The sequence below is a fragment of the Cricetulus griseus genome (genome assembly GCF_003668045.3).
Source record: "Cricetulus griseus strain 17A/GY chromosome 1 unlocalized genomic scaffold, alternate assembly CriGri-PICRH-1.0 chr1_0, whole genome shotgun sequence".
Taxonomy (NCBI): Eukaryota; Metazoa; Chordata; class Mammalia; order Rodentia; family Cricetidae; genus Cricetulus; species Cricetulus griseus.
Window position 1 is genome coordinate 190,885,986 of NW_023276806.1, and position 14,522 is coordinate 190,900,507.

At 47.0% G+C, this 14,522-nt stretch overlaps 1 protein-coding gene across 3 annotated transcripts in view; it reads left to right on the forward strand.

Moving 5' to 3' along the window:
• Positions 1-320: 320 nt before the first annotated feature.
• Dgki (diacylglycerol kinase iota) overlaps positions 321-14,522 on the forward strand; it is a 434,118-nt gene continuing 419,916 nt past the window's right edge. For all 3 annotated transcript variants that reach the window (XM_035451050.1, XM_035451051.1, XM_035451052.1), the window contains exon 1: positions 321-706. In XM_035451050.1, coding sequence (XP_035306941.1) covers positions 321-706 — 386 coding nt within the window. The remainder of the gene's footprint in view (positions 707-14,522) is intronic.

Consider the following 14,522-nt stretch of genomic DNA (forward strand, 5'->3'; position numbering starts at 1 on the left):
GCGGTAGGCTTGCCTCCAAGTTTCCCAGGACACTCTCCTTTCCTAATGGCCAGTGTTCGTCCCCAGCGTCCCAAGCCCCACTGTTCCTCATCCTTTCCCTTCTCTGCTCCACTGCGTTCCACTGCCTGCAGGCAGAGTTCAAGTTCAGCCCCGGCTTTTGCTCTGGATTTAGAAAAAGGAGAAGGGGGTGGGAGAATTGGAGGGAGCCGGCTAGTCGGGCGAGGCCGAGGGGAGGCGGAGAGAGGTGGCCTCTGATTGGTTGGGGAGGGGGAGTGGAGGCACGGAGTTTCCCACAATGCCCCGGTGCGGTGCAGCCGCGGATGGATGCTGCGGGAAGGGGCTGCCATTTGCTGCCCCTGCCAGAGGCGCGCGGACCTGCCCGCGCTCCCGCCGCCTCCAGCGCCCTCAGCCCGCCCGGCCTTTGCAGCGGCACAGCCTCGGCTTCCTCCGCGGCCGCCGGAGCGGTCGCCATGAACCCCAGCTTCTCGGCGGGAGAGGAGAAAGGGGCGACGGGCGGCAGCAGCAGTAGCGGAAGCGGCGCCGGGAGCTGCTGCCTGGGCGCCGAGGGCGGTGCGGACCCGCGGGGCGCAGGGGCAGCGGCTGCTGCCGCCCTGGAGGAGCCCTCGGCCGCCGGGCAGAAGGAGAAGGAAGAGGCGCTGGAGGAGAAGCTAAGGGACTTAACTTTCCGGAAGCAGGTCTCTTACAGGTAGGCGCGGGAGCCAGCAAGACAGGTGCCGCCCAGGGCGGGGGACACTTGCTCTCGCTCCAGAAAGGTACTTCGGTGGAGTTGGGGCGCTCCCTCTCTGTAGCCCCGTCTCTTTCTCTCTCCCCAACTCTCTCTGCCTCTGCCTCTCCCCCTCCCTCTTTCTGTCTCTGTCTGTTTCTCTCTCCCCTCCTTCTCTCTCTTGGGGATATGTGTTGTTCTCTTCTCATCTTTAATTCTGGGCTGGAGGGAAGAAGCGGGATGCCCCCAGCTTGCCCCTGAACACCAGGGAGGGGTGCATTTGTAACAGTAGAGGACGCTAAGGTCAGAACAAGATCAAGATCGCAACTGTGAGTGTATGGGTAGTGGGTGCAGACCCAGACATGCCCAGTTTAAGGAAAAGTCGTCAAAGTTGCCCCTCGGCTGCTGTCCTTTCCAGCACCGTCCCTGCCTTTCAGAGTTCCCTGGGTGAGTCTTGGGTACGGACTGGATAGCTGAGATCTGTTCGGACAGGCAGGACAGAACAACCTTATGAGGAAGAGACATCCTTATGGAAGTTCTTGTCTTGAAATCCCCTGTTAAGGACCAGTGAGATATAGGTCTCGACTTGGAGGGATGTCAGTAGGTGTTGGGATTACGTGCACATGTGTTCTCTCCGTGTGCCCAGAAGCTGATGTGGGCAGCCTCCTCCCAAGCTATGGGTGACGGCGAGAAGAGACTGTACTGGCACCTGGCGGATGTGTTTGTGACACAAGGACAGTGGAGGATGAATGTCCACCCAATTGTGTTTAAAGAAACCCAGACTCTGTCAGGATTTGAACCAAAGTGAGGATTGAGTAGGTTCCCCACATTCCTCTCCCATTCCCAGACAAAAGAGAAGGTGCCCAGACCACCCTCACTGGTGGTTGTGTAAAAGTTTAGACAACAGCCCAACATAGATTTCCGAAGGCTTGTACTTGCTGGGCTCAGCATAACACTTGGAAAGGGGTCGGTGAAAACAGCTTTGTGGCCTTCTTCCTTTTGGGTTAGCAGTCCCTTTTAGAAAAACCATCTAAAGTATTAAGCCTGTCACACCATGTGCTGTTATGTAAGCAAAAGCAGATGACAGAGGTGTGTGGGTTGCGAGGGTGTGCTCTGTTTGTGGGGGCAGGTGTGTGAATCATTGGGATCCCCACAGGCATTGCCTGGACTGGAGAGGCCCTGTCACCAGGGCCTGTGTATGCTCTGTGTCTAAATGCCAGTTTCTGCTGTTTCCTAAGTGGTCCTCATGGCCAGGTGGTTGCTGCTGCACCCATTACTTGCAATTTGTTCTCCGTGCAGAGGGGGTTTCCCACCTGAGTTGTTCTCTTAGTTACTCACACAGATCAGATCCAAATGGATCTTTCTTTTTATATTTTTGGTTTCTAAAAATAGGCAGGTGGTGGGGAGTGGGGTAGCTCTAGGGAGGAATGCTAGGACACAGGCAGTTCTACTTATGATGGTCTGTCTGGCTCTTAGGGGAACAGGAACTATATTCAGCCTAATTTAGGAGCTGTAAGTTGCGGTGGGGGCGTAAAGGGGGGCAGCAGGGTGTGTTATTATGTGAAGTACATTGTGGGTCTGGGCTTCCAGGCTAAGAGAGGCTCCTGGGTCATTGGTATTCACGAGGCTCCTTATTGGGTAGGGCTGGGAAGCCAGAATTTGCAAGGGAAATCTCTTCTGCTTGCCTCTTGGCAGGGGTCATTCTCCCAGCCGCTCTCCTGGAAAAGCATTCTGTTGGGACAGCAGCAGCAACTCTGGGGCTGGTTTGTTCCCACAGGCACGTGGATGTGTATACACACACACACACACACACACACACACACACACACACAGAGAGAGAGAGAGAGAGAGAGAGAGAGAGAGAGAGAGAGAGAGAGAGAGAGAGATAAACAGCAAGAGAGGAATAGCACAGGACACTGGCCTGTCTTGAACCCCACAGTAGAGGGTATTATTTCTTGGGTGTTATTTCTCTTTAAATAAAGCCTCACCATTTCCAAGGCAGTGACACTTGGCACACACAGCACCTCATGTGGCTGGTCAGACGGCTTGCTATCCCCAGGTGTGCGGTCTCCATTGTCTGTGAGTGAGGAGGTTGTCACACTCCTTAGGTAATGTGTACACATCACTACCTGAGAGTCGCTGTCTCAAAGGTACAATAATTGACCCTTGAACTCATAAACTGCCCAGCCAAACCAAGCCACATAATCGCAAAGGCAAGAAGGGCAGTGAGTGGCCATCTGCCTAGCATGTGCTTATCCTGAGAAATCCCTGTGTTTTGGTCACTGCTATTTATTCATTTTTAGAGTCAGAGCAAATGGTCTACCTGCTTGCCATGGTGGCCCTTTGTGCTGAACTCAGAGACGGAGCTGCACCTCATGGTTCTGAGAAAGGCTGGGGAGAGACATGTAAAGATGGAGTAGTTTGGTCTGGGGTTGGATGTTGGTTCCTCAGGGGGTACTCCACTGCCTCCATCTGATCCTGACGGTTCTTGGCACAGCTTAGGATGGGGACTGGTGGGAGTTAATGGAGAGGAGTCAGGAAGGCCAGGGAATAGATTCTATGCAAAAGTGTGTGTCTGGAGTAGGAGGCACAACTTTCATGTAAGGGATCATTTGAGGTGGTGAAGTGGAGATTTTCAAGCAGGTGGAAATATCTTGAAGAACATGCATATTTGTAGAATGAAAGTTGGTGTGAAAGAAGGGGGCTTTGGAGGAGTGTGTGTGTGTGTGTGTGTGTGTGTGTGTGTGTATGTGTGTGTGTGTATGTGTGTGTGTGTATGTGTGTGTGTGTGTGAGAGAGTGTGTGTGTATGAGAGAGAGTGTGTGTACGTGTGTGTGTGTGTGTGTGTGTGTGTGTGTGTGTGTGTGTGTGTAGGGAGGGTCTCATCTGTTCCTCTTGTTGCTAAGGAACATATAAGCTAGAGTTTAAAAATAAATGGAGAGTGGGTGGGCATATGCAGTGACTCCTGTCTTTTTAGGAACCAGAGCCCTTTACAAAAAGCCTTTAAATAACCATTTCTGGAGGCAGATTATTCATTTTGCTGACTTTTACTTTGTTAAGTAAAATAAACTCCTTTATATACCCCTAGACTTCCCCTCATTATCTCTCCTTTGTTGGCTGTTCTTATTTTTTTGGGGGGGATGATTTTCCCACAAGAATTTTTCCTTTATCTCAGAATCTGCACCCCAAGAGCAAATAGTCCCCGTAGACTATAAAGTGAAAGGTTTTAGCAGGCAATGCAAGCTATCTGGCACTTTTCTGTTAAAATTACTACTTCCTTTTTCTTTGCAAATTATGGTGCTGTAACAGATACATATGTGTAAATGACTATATAATATGTAGGAACTCTTTTTTAAAACTGCTGCATTTTAAGTCAGTAAAATGGAAAGGGGGAAAAAACAGAAAGACACAGAGAAGGAGAGAGGGAGAGAAGGCAGCTGACATTTATTGTGTTTGTCACAGCACATTGTATCTTCTTTTGTGTGCATGCGTGTATAAGAGTAAGCACAGGTGTGGGTACTTGTGTGTATATGTGCATGTACATGTTAATGTGATATTGTCTTTTTAAAATCTCTATTTATTGAGGCAGGATCTCTCAGTGAACTTGGAGTTGTCTGACTCTGGCTAGTCTAGCTAGCCAGCTTGCTTCAGGAATAAATACCCTGTCTCTGATTCCCAAGCTCTGGGATTACAGGTGGCTACCATACCAGCTCAGGTTTTAAGTAGATCTTGGATCTGAACTCTGCTCCTCATGCTGGTAGAACAAGAGCTTTATTTACTGAGCCTTCTCCCCAGACATGTATATTGCGTCTTATTTGAGCTTCATGGTGGTCCTACGATAAGACTGGACTATTTCTGTTGTACAGAAAATGAACCTGAAGCATGGGGCTTGCACTGGAGGTAGATCTGACTCTCTAGGACTTTCTCTTTAGACTGCATCTTTCTGGTTGGTTCCTTAAGAGTCCGTGCTAGGTTTGAAGTCTTTCCACGTATGTATACATGGACAAATGTGTGTGTGTGTGTGTGTGTGTGTGTGCGTGCCCTGACCTTTCACCCCACCTACAAGAATGCTGCACGTCTCCCAGCTCTTTTCTCCCTCCCTCCCTCCCTCCCTCCCTCCCTCCCTCCCTCCTCCCTCCCTCCCTCCCTCCTTTTTCCCTTCCTTCCTCCGTTTCTTTTTACTGAGACCGGTTCTGTCTGCATAGCTCTGGCTGTCTTGGAATGCACTAAGTACACTAGGCAGACCAGGTGGTCTCAAACTTACAGAGGTCCGCCTGCCTCTGCCTCCTGCGTGCCGGAGTTAAAGGCCTGCGCCACCACACCCAACTCTCCCTGTTCCTCCTTCTGTGTTTTGTTCTTTGGGCTGAAGCTCTTTGCCTCGGTCTCTAGGGCTAGTGCCTTCAGAAATCCTCTACCATTTCAGAATTGGAAATGAATATAAATTCACGAAGCTCGGCAAACTGTTTGGTTTTGCTTCTGAGAACAAAACCACCTCCGAGACACCTGCTATCTCCACGAAGACACCCATGTTAGAAGTTTATGCACTTTTAAAAATCATTTCTGCAGGTGCTGTGTAGGTGCAGCAAGCTTACTGCAAAGCTGCTGCTTTTCTGCTCTGAGCAGCACACAAGGAAAGAGAAAGTTACAAGTTTGCTTGTAAGGAGGCCTTGGCAAGTCGTATGAAGTCTCCATGCATGGGCTTCAGTTTCTTCATGAAAGCCATGGCGGTCACACTTGACCTTTCTCACAGCAAGTTTCTAGTATAATATAGAAGCAATGTCAAAGAACATGTGACCTCATAGAGTAGACAGCTAGTGGAAAAGAGTCGTCGTGCCTGTTGTCTGTGATGACAACAACAGAGTATAGTTGTCCCTTGCTGGCTGAGGGGGATTAGGAGCACTGTGCATATAGGAAAACCTGCAGACACTTAAGCCCCTTCAGTAAAATAGCATCACATTCACATATAACCCACCCACACATTTCCCTAAACCTTAAATCATCTCCATTACTTAAAGCTTCCAACACAGTGTTAATGGGATCTAAGTAGTTGTCAGATACTATTATAAAAGCAGTAATGACAATATGGCATGTCCTGTCCAGAAACAATGAGGTTTTTTTTTATTTATATTTTCAGTCCATGATTAGTTGAGTGTCTAATGGTAGAACTTGCAGACACAGAGGGCTCACTGTGCTCCTGTGTTGTGCTCTGTTCCCCCAAACAAGATTGTATTATCAAAGGACAACTGAGGAGTTGGAAGCTAAACATGACAGCATGGGCATGGCTTTTCTTTGCTTTGAAGTTAGTAGCAAACAGAGAACATCGACTTCTCCTGAATATTGGGGTGTTGCATTCTTCTTTGCAAAGCCAGTTTTAAACATCTGCACTCTGTTTCATGCATTTGTTAGATAAAGACTTCAGGATGAGACAGAAACACTGCCTGTATTTTAATGTCTGTCTCTAGTCATTATTTAGGTCCTTCCTCACTTGGGACACATACCAGGTAAGATTTCAAACTGACTGCTGCCCAGAGCATGTCTGCTGACGTTGATCTTTGAGAGGTTGGATTTGATTTTTTTCCCTTTTGCATGGGAGAGTTCTCTGGCTGAGTCTCGTGGAGTTGGGGGCTGTAGACATGGAATAGCTTTTTGCTGGTGTTCAGTTCTGTTGTGGCAACAGAGGCATTGCCTCATGGGGCCAAATTAAATTAGAGGAGAGCTAGCTCTTTCCAACATTCTACTTTCTAATCTGAGAAAATGAGGAATCCCAGAGAGGGCCAACCTGGTTACTGCACCTCTCTGTTCTTCTGGGCTGGGACTGGGGTACATGTGTTCTCTGCCACCCCAAGGCATACTTGGGGTGGAGACCCCTGTGAAACCAGAAGAGGCATCTGGAGAAGTCACAGTTACCTTTGGGCTGGACATTTGTTTTCCAAATTGCGTTCACATTGGCCATACTGGTCCTGTGGAACCCTGATGATTTCTTCTAAGTTCCCATCTTGTAATGGCTGCTGTATCCAGTGGTGTGTGAGCTCTCCTTCTGACGGATACTAGAGGAAGACGGAATGTGCACAAAATAACGACAAAGCAGACTAATTTCTAATTGTTTGAGTTGGCTGGAACGTATTGCCAGCCACAGCAAAGCAGCGTAATGTGAGAGATTAAAGAAATAAAATACCAAGCGAGGCCTGTTTGAGCACAGTGCTCTCATAGTGTCTCTTGGGCTTGTGTGCCAGCAAACTCCCCAGAAGGCAGGAGCGCTGAGGGCCCAAATTCAGGTGGTTTTCATGGGGGTCCCTTCATATAACTTTGTCAGGACTCAGCTGTGATTTCCTCATCTGGGAATTAAATTGGAGTTTGAACTGGGTGTCTTCCAAATGATGGTAGACAAGTTGTGCGTCCTCTTTGAGGTTCAGCAGAGCCATCAGTAAAATGGTGTCTGCCTTGGAGGCTTGGAGAGTAAGGGAGTTACATTTTTGTGCAGAGCTCAGCTGGCTTAGCTGCCTTGAAGAATCTTGTTCTTCTTGATCAGTCAGTAGAAGACAAATATTTCTTGGGTGAATAAATGTAAACATCCACTTTAAATAAGCAGCTACTCTTGCTTCTTTGGGGTCCATTGTAAATACCATTTTCTTGTCTTCTGTCTTTCTCTCGGGTACACTCTATTCAGCAGCCCAGAGCTGTGCTTCTGTTTACAACTTCCTCCTGGAGTACCTGCTCCAGCCATCTAGCCAGCTGTTGGAGGCCGGAGGAGGGCGGCAGAAGCTCTTCCTTACCCATCTATTTGCAGCTTGTCAGAGAAAAGGCCTTAATTTGCCTTCTGAGCAGCACCAATTAGCTCTCTGGTTCTCTTTCTGTCTGTCTCATCCCTTTCCAAGGGGCAGCATTGATTTTCTCCCTAGGGAATTTTCTGTCCATGTTTCTTTCTGTGAGTAGAACTTTTAACCCAGAATTCCTGGGGTCTGTCCTGACTGTGGTCCACTCTGCCTGGCCACTCCAGCAACCTAGGCTATTTGTTACTTCATGCTTCTCTCTTTTAGACCCATCTGAATGACTCTGTGTGTGTGTTGTGTGTGTGTGTGTGTGTGTGTGTGTGAGAGAGAGAGAGAGAGAGAGAGAGAGAGAGAGAGAGAGGTTATTTGAAGACTGCTTTAGCTCACTCTGTGACTCTGAGCTTCTGCTTTGTTAACAATTTGCCTAACAACAAAAGAGTGACAGCTACTTTCCATACTCAGGTGTCCTATACAGCACGAGAGGATAGCTCGTGAGTTTCCCAACATCCCCAGTATTCAAAGAGGAGTGGTCTAGACCCAGCTTGTACTATTCTAGAGAAAAGTAAGTCACTGTGTCAGATGTATGCGCAGTGGCTGAAGGAGTGGGGTGGCGTCACAGTGAGAGCCATACCATAGGGAAAGGTCTTAGCAGGTAAATGCTGATGCTATTCCTCGTCCTGAGTTTTGTGAACTTTGGAATGGAGCAAGCACCATTGTTTGAAAGGAATTTCATGGGTCTTGGTTCAAACCACCATGAGATTTGCTCAAGTGGAGATTTGCCTTTACATTTTTAGACTCATAGAGGCCTGTCTGGTAAGAACTGGTCCTGGCTTTGCTACACTCATGCTCTGGCTTTTGCTGGGCCTGGGGGAAACACTGGAAGTGTAAAGGGTGATAGCCTCCTTTTTACCGGTTGATTACTTTTGGAGTGATGCTTAAGAGCCCTGGTTCTGAGGCTTACCACCAAGGTCCAAATAGTTACTTCTGCCTCCTCACTGTGTGCTGTTCTGCAAGTCCCACAAGGCCTTGGTGAGCCTTAGTGTCCCTGTCTGTAAAATGTTCACTATGGTGGTACTCACCCTGTAGGAATATTTCTAGTTTAAATGAGCTGACACAATTCTGGCCCCCACAAAGCAAATGGCATAGGTGTGCTTGCCAGGGTGATGCTATCTGTGTGGAAATTAAGTGGCATAGCAAGAAAATGTATGACTCTTCAGATATTCAACATCTGCCCCATGTCAGTGACTGACAGTAAAATAATTCAGATAATATGAAAATGAGGTAGACATACTTTAAGATCTGAAACCTACAGGCTTTGGCATTCATGGCCATGTAGAATTTCTACTGATTTCTAATATTATACTTCCAGAAAGGATTAGAATGTAGTTCATTCTTACCCGACAATGAAAAAGGATCCTGCTGGTGAGAGGTCTGGACCCTGGAGCACACAGAAGGCAGAGAGTGGAGAAGGCAGGCAGCATCGGTGTGTAGGGCTTCAGGGGGCAGTAACCCAGGTTTCTAGCTGGGCAGCTGAGAGCAGGAACCCTGACACTGAGAGCTGGGTCAGAGCCTTGTCCTGATGATGTCCCCTTTAAACACAGACAGTAACTGACTGGCATATTCTGACAATCTGAGGGCAGAAAACAAAACAAAACAAAGCAACAAAACAAAACAGAAAGAAACCTTCACCACTTGGATTATTCAGAAATGGGACACTCAACCTTCTAGGATGTTCGATCAGTCAGCTCAACCAGGCCAAAGAACAGAATTTATTTTTAAAGAACTTTAGATGGCTTTATTGTTGAGTACATAAAACCATCTCAGACTCTGCATAAATATTGGGGTGTGTGTATGTAATTCATTTTCCTCAGGAGACAAAGATAAATCGGGTGGCTTCTTTTGTATATTTGTAGTAAATAGAAAGTAGATTCCTTAAAGGCATTAATATTTATTAAAGTTAGATGTGTCAGATCTCTGGAAAATTATTATTTTTTTGCATATGTGAGGTGTGTGTATATGTGTGTTCATGTATGAGTGTGTGCACCTGTGTATGTGTGCTGGTGCATGTTCATACATGGGTGTGTAGGCAATGATATCAGGTGTCTCTCTTCCTTGGTCTCCACTGTGCAGATTGAAGTATTGCCTCTCACTTGAATCCAGAGTCCACTGATTCAGCTGGTCTAGTTGCCAGCATGCTCTAGGAATCTCTTGCCTCTTCCTTCTGAGCACTGGGATTATAGTCAGGCTGCCATGCCTACTGGATATTTACATGGGTGTTGGGGATCTTAGTTCAAGTCCTCATCTTCACAAAGTGAGTATTTACAGATTGAATCATTGTCTCAGCCTCCTGTAAAATTCTTTTTTATTAAAAAAAAAACTCGAAGGCAATTTGTTTAGAGATAAGCTTTTTATGAGCTTATGTGGGAGCAGTATTAAAAAGGGGGTTCATGGATCATTTTGAGGGAAACTTCTGGAACATACCTCAGGCCAAAAGGACAGGCGATTTAATCATTGTGTGCGACAGCTTCTGAGGCAAGGCACTTGGATGGAGAGCACTCCCTGTAGAGGTTTTTGATGGAAAAGCTTGATTAAAAATAGATTCTCTCTTTTAAATTGACCCCTTGTCCTTGTAGAGTCTGAGCTGTGGCGTGTTCTTGTCTCTTTCTACTTGAAATGCAATCCCTAGCATTTGAAGTTTGAAGGAAAGAGAAAACTGTGGGAGCCATGTGGCCTTCTCAGCCACAGGAGTCCCCAGTACCTGCTCTACAAAGTGCTGTAGCCCAAATGGCTCGTAAACAACATAGCTCAGGAGGTGCAAGTCTGAAACCCAGGTGCCTGGATGGTCAGGTTCTGGGGAGAGCTTGCTTCTGGGTTGCCTATGACTGTAATCTTGCCGTGTTCCCACATGGCTGAAAGTAGAGAGGCCAAATGGGGTGTACCTCTTCCTAGAGGCTGCCAATTTCACTGAGAAGAGGGCATCACTTTCTATGACCTAATCTCCTCCCCCGACTTATCACTTTTGGGGTTAGGAGTTCAACATATGAAGGAGATGTTAGACCTCCATGGGAAGATTAGTTGGGACTTTATGTATCTATGTTATGGGGCTGAAATGACATAGTCATAACCAAGTGGGTTTTCTGCGCTTAGGGAGTAAGCACAGGCATTCAGCCCTTAACACCAGCACACCTCACATTTTCTCACAAAGTCTTAGGAAGTCACGGAATTGTTCTTTTGTTTCGGTGTTTAGATGAGGCTGGAGGGGGGTTCCCGGGTGGGTACCATCGAAGATTCCAAGGCCTGCCAGGGTGACTGAGGCAGGGGACAAACACGCCAGGCAGACAGAGGTGAGTGAGAAGTTTTATTAGAAAGGGGAGGGATGGGGAAGGAAAGAGAAAAGAGGTAAAGAGACAGAGAGGCAGAGAGAGGACAGAAGAGAAGAGGGAGGCAGGAGCAGAAAAAGAGAAGAGCTGGAAAGAGCTGAAAGAGTGAGTGGTAAGTGGGCAGGGGTCTGTATTTTAAAGGGGTCCTTTGCACCTGCTTGCAGACTTAGTTCCCATGGAACCCTGGGCTGAATAGAGTGCTGCCTGAGTGCATTCTGCCAGGTGACAGGGGCTGGCCAGCATAATGCCTGAATCCTTGCAATGGGCATCCCTATTTTTGTCATCCCTGTGGTCTCGGAAGCATTCCCGAGGAAACAAAGGCATCCTGTGTGTTTCTCAGCTCCCTGTGAAGTGCAGGGCTAACCCACCTCCTCTAGACATCTCCCCACCTGCGGACAGTAGCCAACCCCAGTCATCAGCTTTTCTTGGGAGCTGCTAAACGTGCAGTATACAGCTTTTCTCTGAGCTTGTGATTGGGAAAGGACTACTACTATGTCCATCTTACTGATAAGGACATCGACATCTGCAGTGCTGGCAGTTTTCCCAAGGTCACACAGCCAGGTAAGTGACAGTCTAAGCTCTGTGTTTCTGTTTACATACTTCTCCCCGAACACTGCTTCCCAATGCAGCTTCTCATTCTTGTTACTCTTTCACTCTTTCCCATTTTTGGTGTGCAAAGAGTCCTATTTTCACAGTGTAGTGTCTTATTAGGTCAAACTGCCCAGGGCAGTGTGTGTGGCATGCATTTAATATTAGCGGGCCTCAGCAGGCCTCACCCAGGGCTCAGAGAGAGGCCTCACCCACGGTCCAGCAGCATGTTTGTTTTGTGCCCTAGCACAAGAGTCAGGTCTGGGTGGATAGCTGCAGCTTCCAGTTGTAGGGAGGACAAGACTGTACTTTCCACGCTGGCTCCTTAAAAACAATGTGAACTTTCCATTCAGTGGGAATGGAGAAGGTAAATCTGGCTTCCTAGGATTAAAAAATTATTATGGGGATTAAAGCCTGGCACTGATCCTTTTAAATTCCACCTGCATGGCAAGCCCTCATGATTTATAATCAGAGTGGAACCTGAAGAAAGGTAGGTGGTGTCATGGGTTCGGGTCCAGTAAAGAAGTTAGGACTAATGAATGTATGAGCTTGTTTTGGGGCTGGACTGGTCATCACCACCATTAGATGATCAGAAGTATGTATCCTTAGACGAGGTGGACATTTCCTTTTTAACCAGTGAGCTGTTCAGGCTGAGAGTGTTTGCATTAGCTTTTTCCATAATGGTACTCTTCAGAGTTTGTAAGTATGTTCATGTGTGCACTTATAGACACACCTAGAAGTTTCCAAAGCAGCATGTCAAAAAACCTGAGTCATTTTCACATTTGAAGAAACCTTCAAGAGTGTCTTGGGAAAATAAATGTGGAAGCTATTTAAAGATTAAAACAGAAGCTTTCTATGAGCCAGTATGAGACTACTTACAACAGAATCCAAGAGATTTTCTCTTAAGACCAATTTCTGGAGATTTCTTTAGCTGTTAATACCGAGTAAATTTAGGTTACTTAATAATAATAAAAATGTGTGTGCTGCATTTCAGGCTTAGTGTTAGTAAGCCCCTTTCACATCAGTGATCTCATTTTAACTGCAAAACAACCCAAGGCTCCCCGTGTTGTTTGCCCAGTCAGTGTACACAGAAGGAATCAGCCACGGCGGCTCAGTGACTTCCTCACGTCCATGAGCCAGGGAGGGGCACTGCCTGGTCCACGATGGGTTCTGAATCTCAGGTCCCACTTTCTTTTTATTTCAGGCACTGTTCCCTCAAGTGACTCTCTGCAAAGATAGCTAGTGACATTATCCTCCTGTTAATTTTGTTTACTTGAATCTATCTCTGTTATTAATCACAATGGCCAGAGAATGGAATCAGTTACCAACTGGCACACACCAAATCCATATGGCATCGACAGCAAGGATGACCTCATTGCCATCCCATTACCCTTCCCTGATCTCGGTTTAGTACAACTCTTACCAGGAAAGGGGGGAAGATGGGAGGGTTGGGGAGGGAGGGAGGGAGGGAGTTGGGCTCTTCCTTTGCATTAGTTGCTAAGCAGCAGCCATTTCATTGTAAGGGAGATCCAGTTCAAGTAATGACATAGGTTTTCCAAGAATAGCTTGTCGTTTTTATAGCAGCTGCATTTCAGGTCTCCGCAGAGCACGTGTTCTGGCAACTCAGTGACTTTGGGGGAAGAAGTAACCACCTCAACTTTTTGTGTAGAACATATGGAGAAAATTCAGTGTAGCAGATTACCTAATAACTGGACTCCCACCTTCTGTGTACGGCTAACTGTAGGCAGCAGGAGAAGCTTTGGGGTCTGGAGTCCTGTCTAGAAAAGAGAGCTGAGATGCAACTATGTTTTGAGGCCATGTTTCATATCATCTGAGAGATCCCATCTCAAAGGGATATCCTGGATAGTTTAGGTTGTTTAAAGTAACTTGGTCTAGAACAGAATTTGGTTGCCACCAAGAAAGTAGGGCTGTGGCTTCACTGTATTGATATTTTGCTGGCAACGGAACATTTTTCGAAAGAAATAAAACACCATACATAAGCTAGCATAAGACATGGAGTCCAGTTTCATCAGGAAAGAGAGTGTGAGTTTAAAGGGGGGAGCTATAACTTTCTTCTAGGTGTGGTCAGAATGCACGGCTGGCTGTTCCCTGGTAGTTGTAGGAGTGGTCGCACTTTGTGTTTTTTAAGATTGCACTGTGCAAGACTGCCTGCCCCCCCTTCATGCTCCTCCACCCTGCCCTACCCAGTTACCTGAGAGAAAATACCTCTTTCTGGAGTGGCTGGGATGCTTAGAAACTACCTTCAACTTGCGATGAGTTGCTCTCCCATTTAAGGCAGAGTATCTATCTCTTCCAGGAACTAAAAGTAGTGTCTGGAAGTAGTAATGGATGGACAGATTCATACATGGTAAATGGTTATTCCCATCTCTCCAGCAATGGGTGCTGCTCAAAGGTTTCTCTGTGTACTTCTTAACAATTGCCTCAAAGAGCTTTGGTGAAGCAGCTCTGGTTACAGGACCCGCTTATCTGGGAGAGGGAAATCAATCAAGCCGAGGAAAAGAGGGTGGGGACCAGTGAGTCCTGCCTGGTACGGAAACACCAGGAAGACGGATCCAGGTGCCAGGAGACACTGTCTGGGAGGTGCTCGGGCCCTAGACACCTAGGCCCTGGGCACCTCTCAAAACTGTACCAGTAACATCAACTGAGTCCTACTGTGTGCTAAGTTAGGCACCTTGCTAAGTGCCGTACGCATAGGATTTTGGTTGCTTCTTATAGCATTTTTATGAGAGATGCTTCTACTATTCCTAGCTGTATAGAACAGAAAACTGAGGCACACAATTGTGAAATAACACATCAGCCAACAAACAATGAAGCTGGGATCTGAATCCCAGAGCATCTCAGTCAGTGTCCTTAGGCATGGCTGTCTTCCTCACGCCTGAACAAGTGTAGAAAACAGAACTTCTTACCTTTCTTTAGGGAATTAGCTATTTTGTTGTACATTGCACTGCTTGTGGGGTTGGATGTCAAGGTGCCTGGCCTTTACCAGAAATACTGATGAGATCTCTGGTAGCTATTGGATGATGGGGTAGGAAGGCTCAG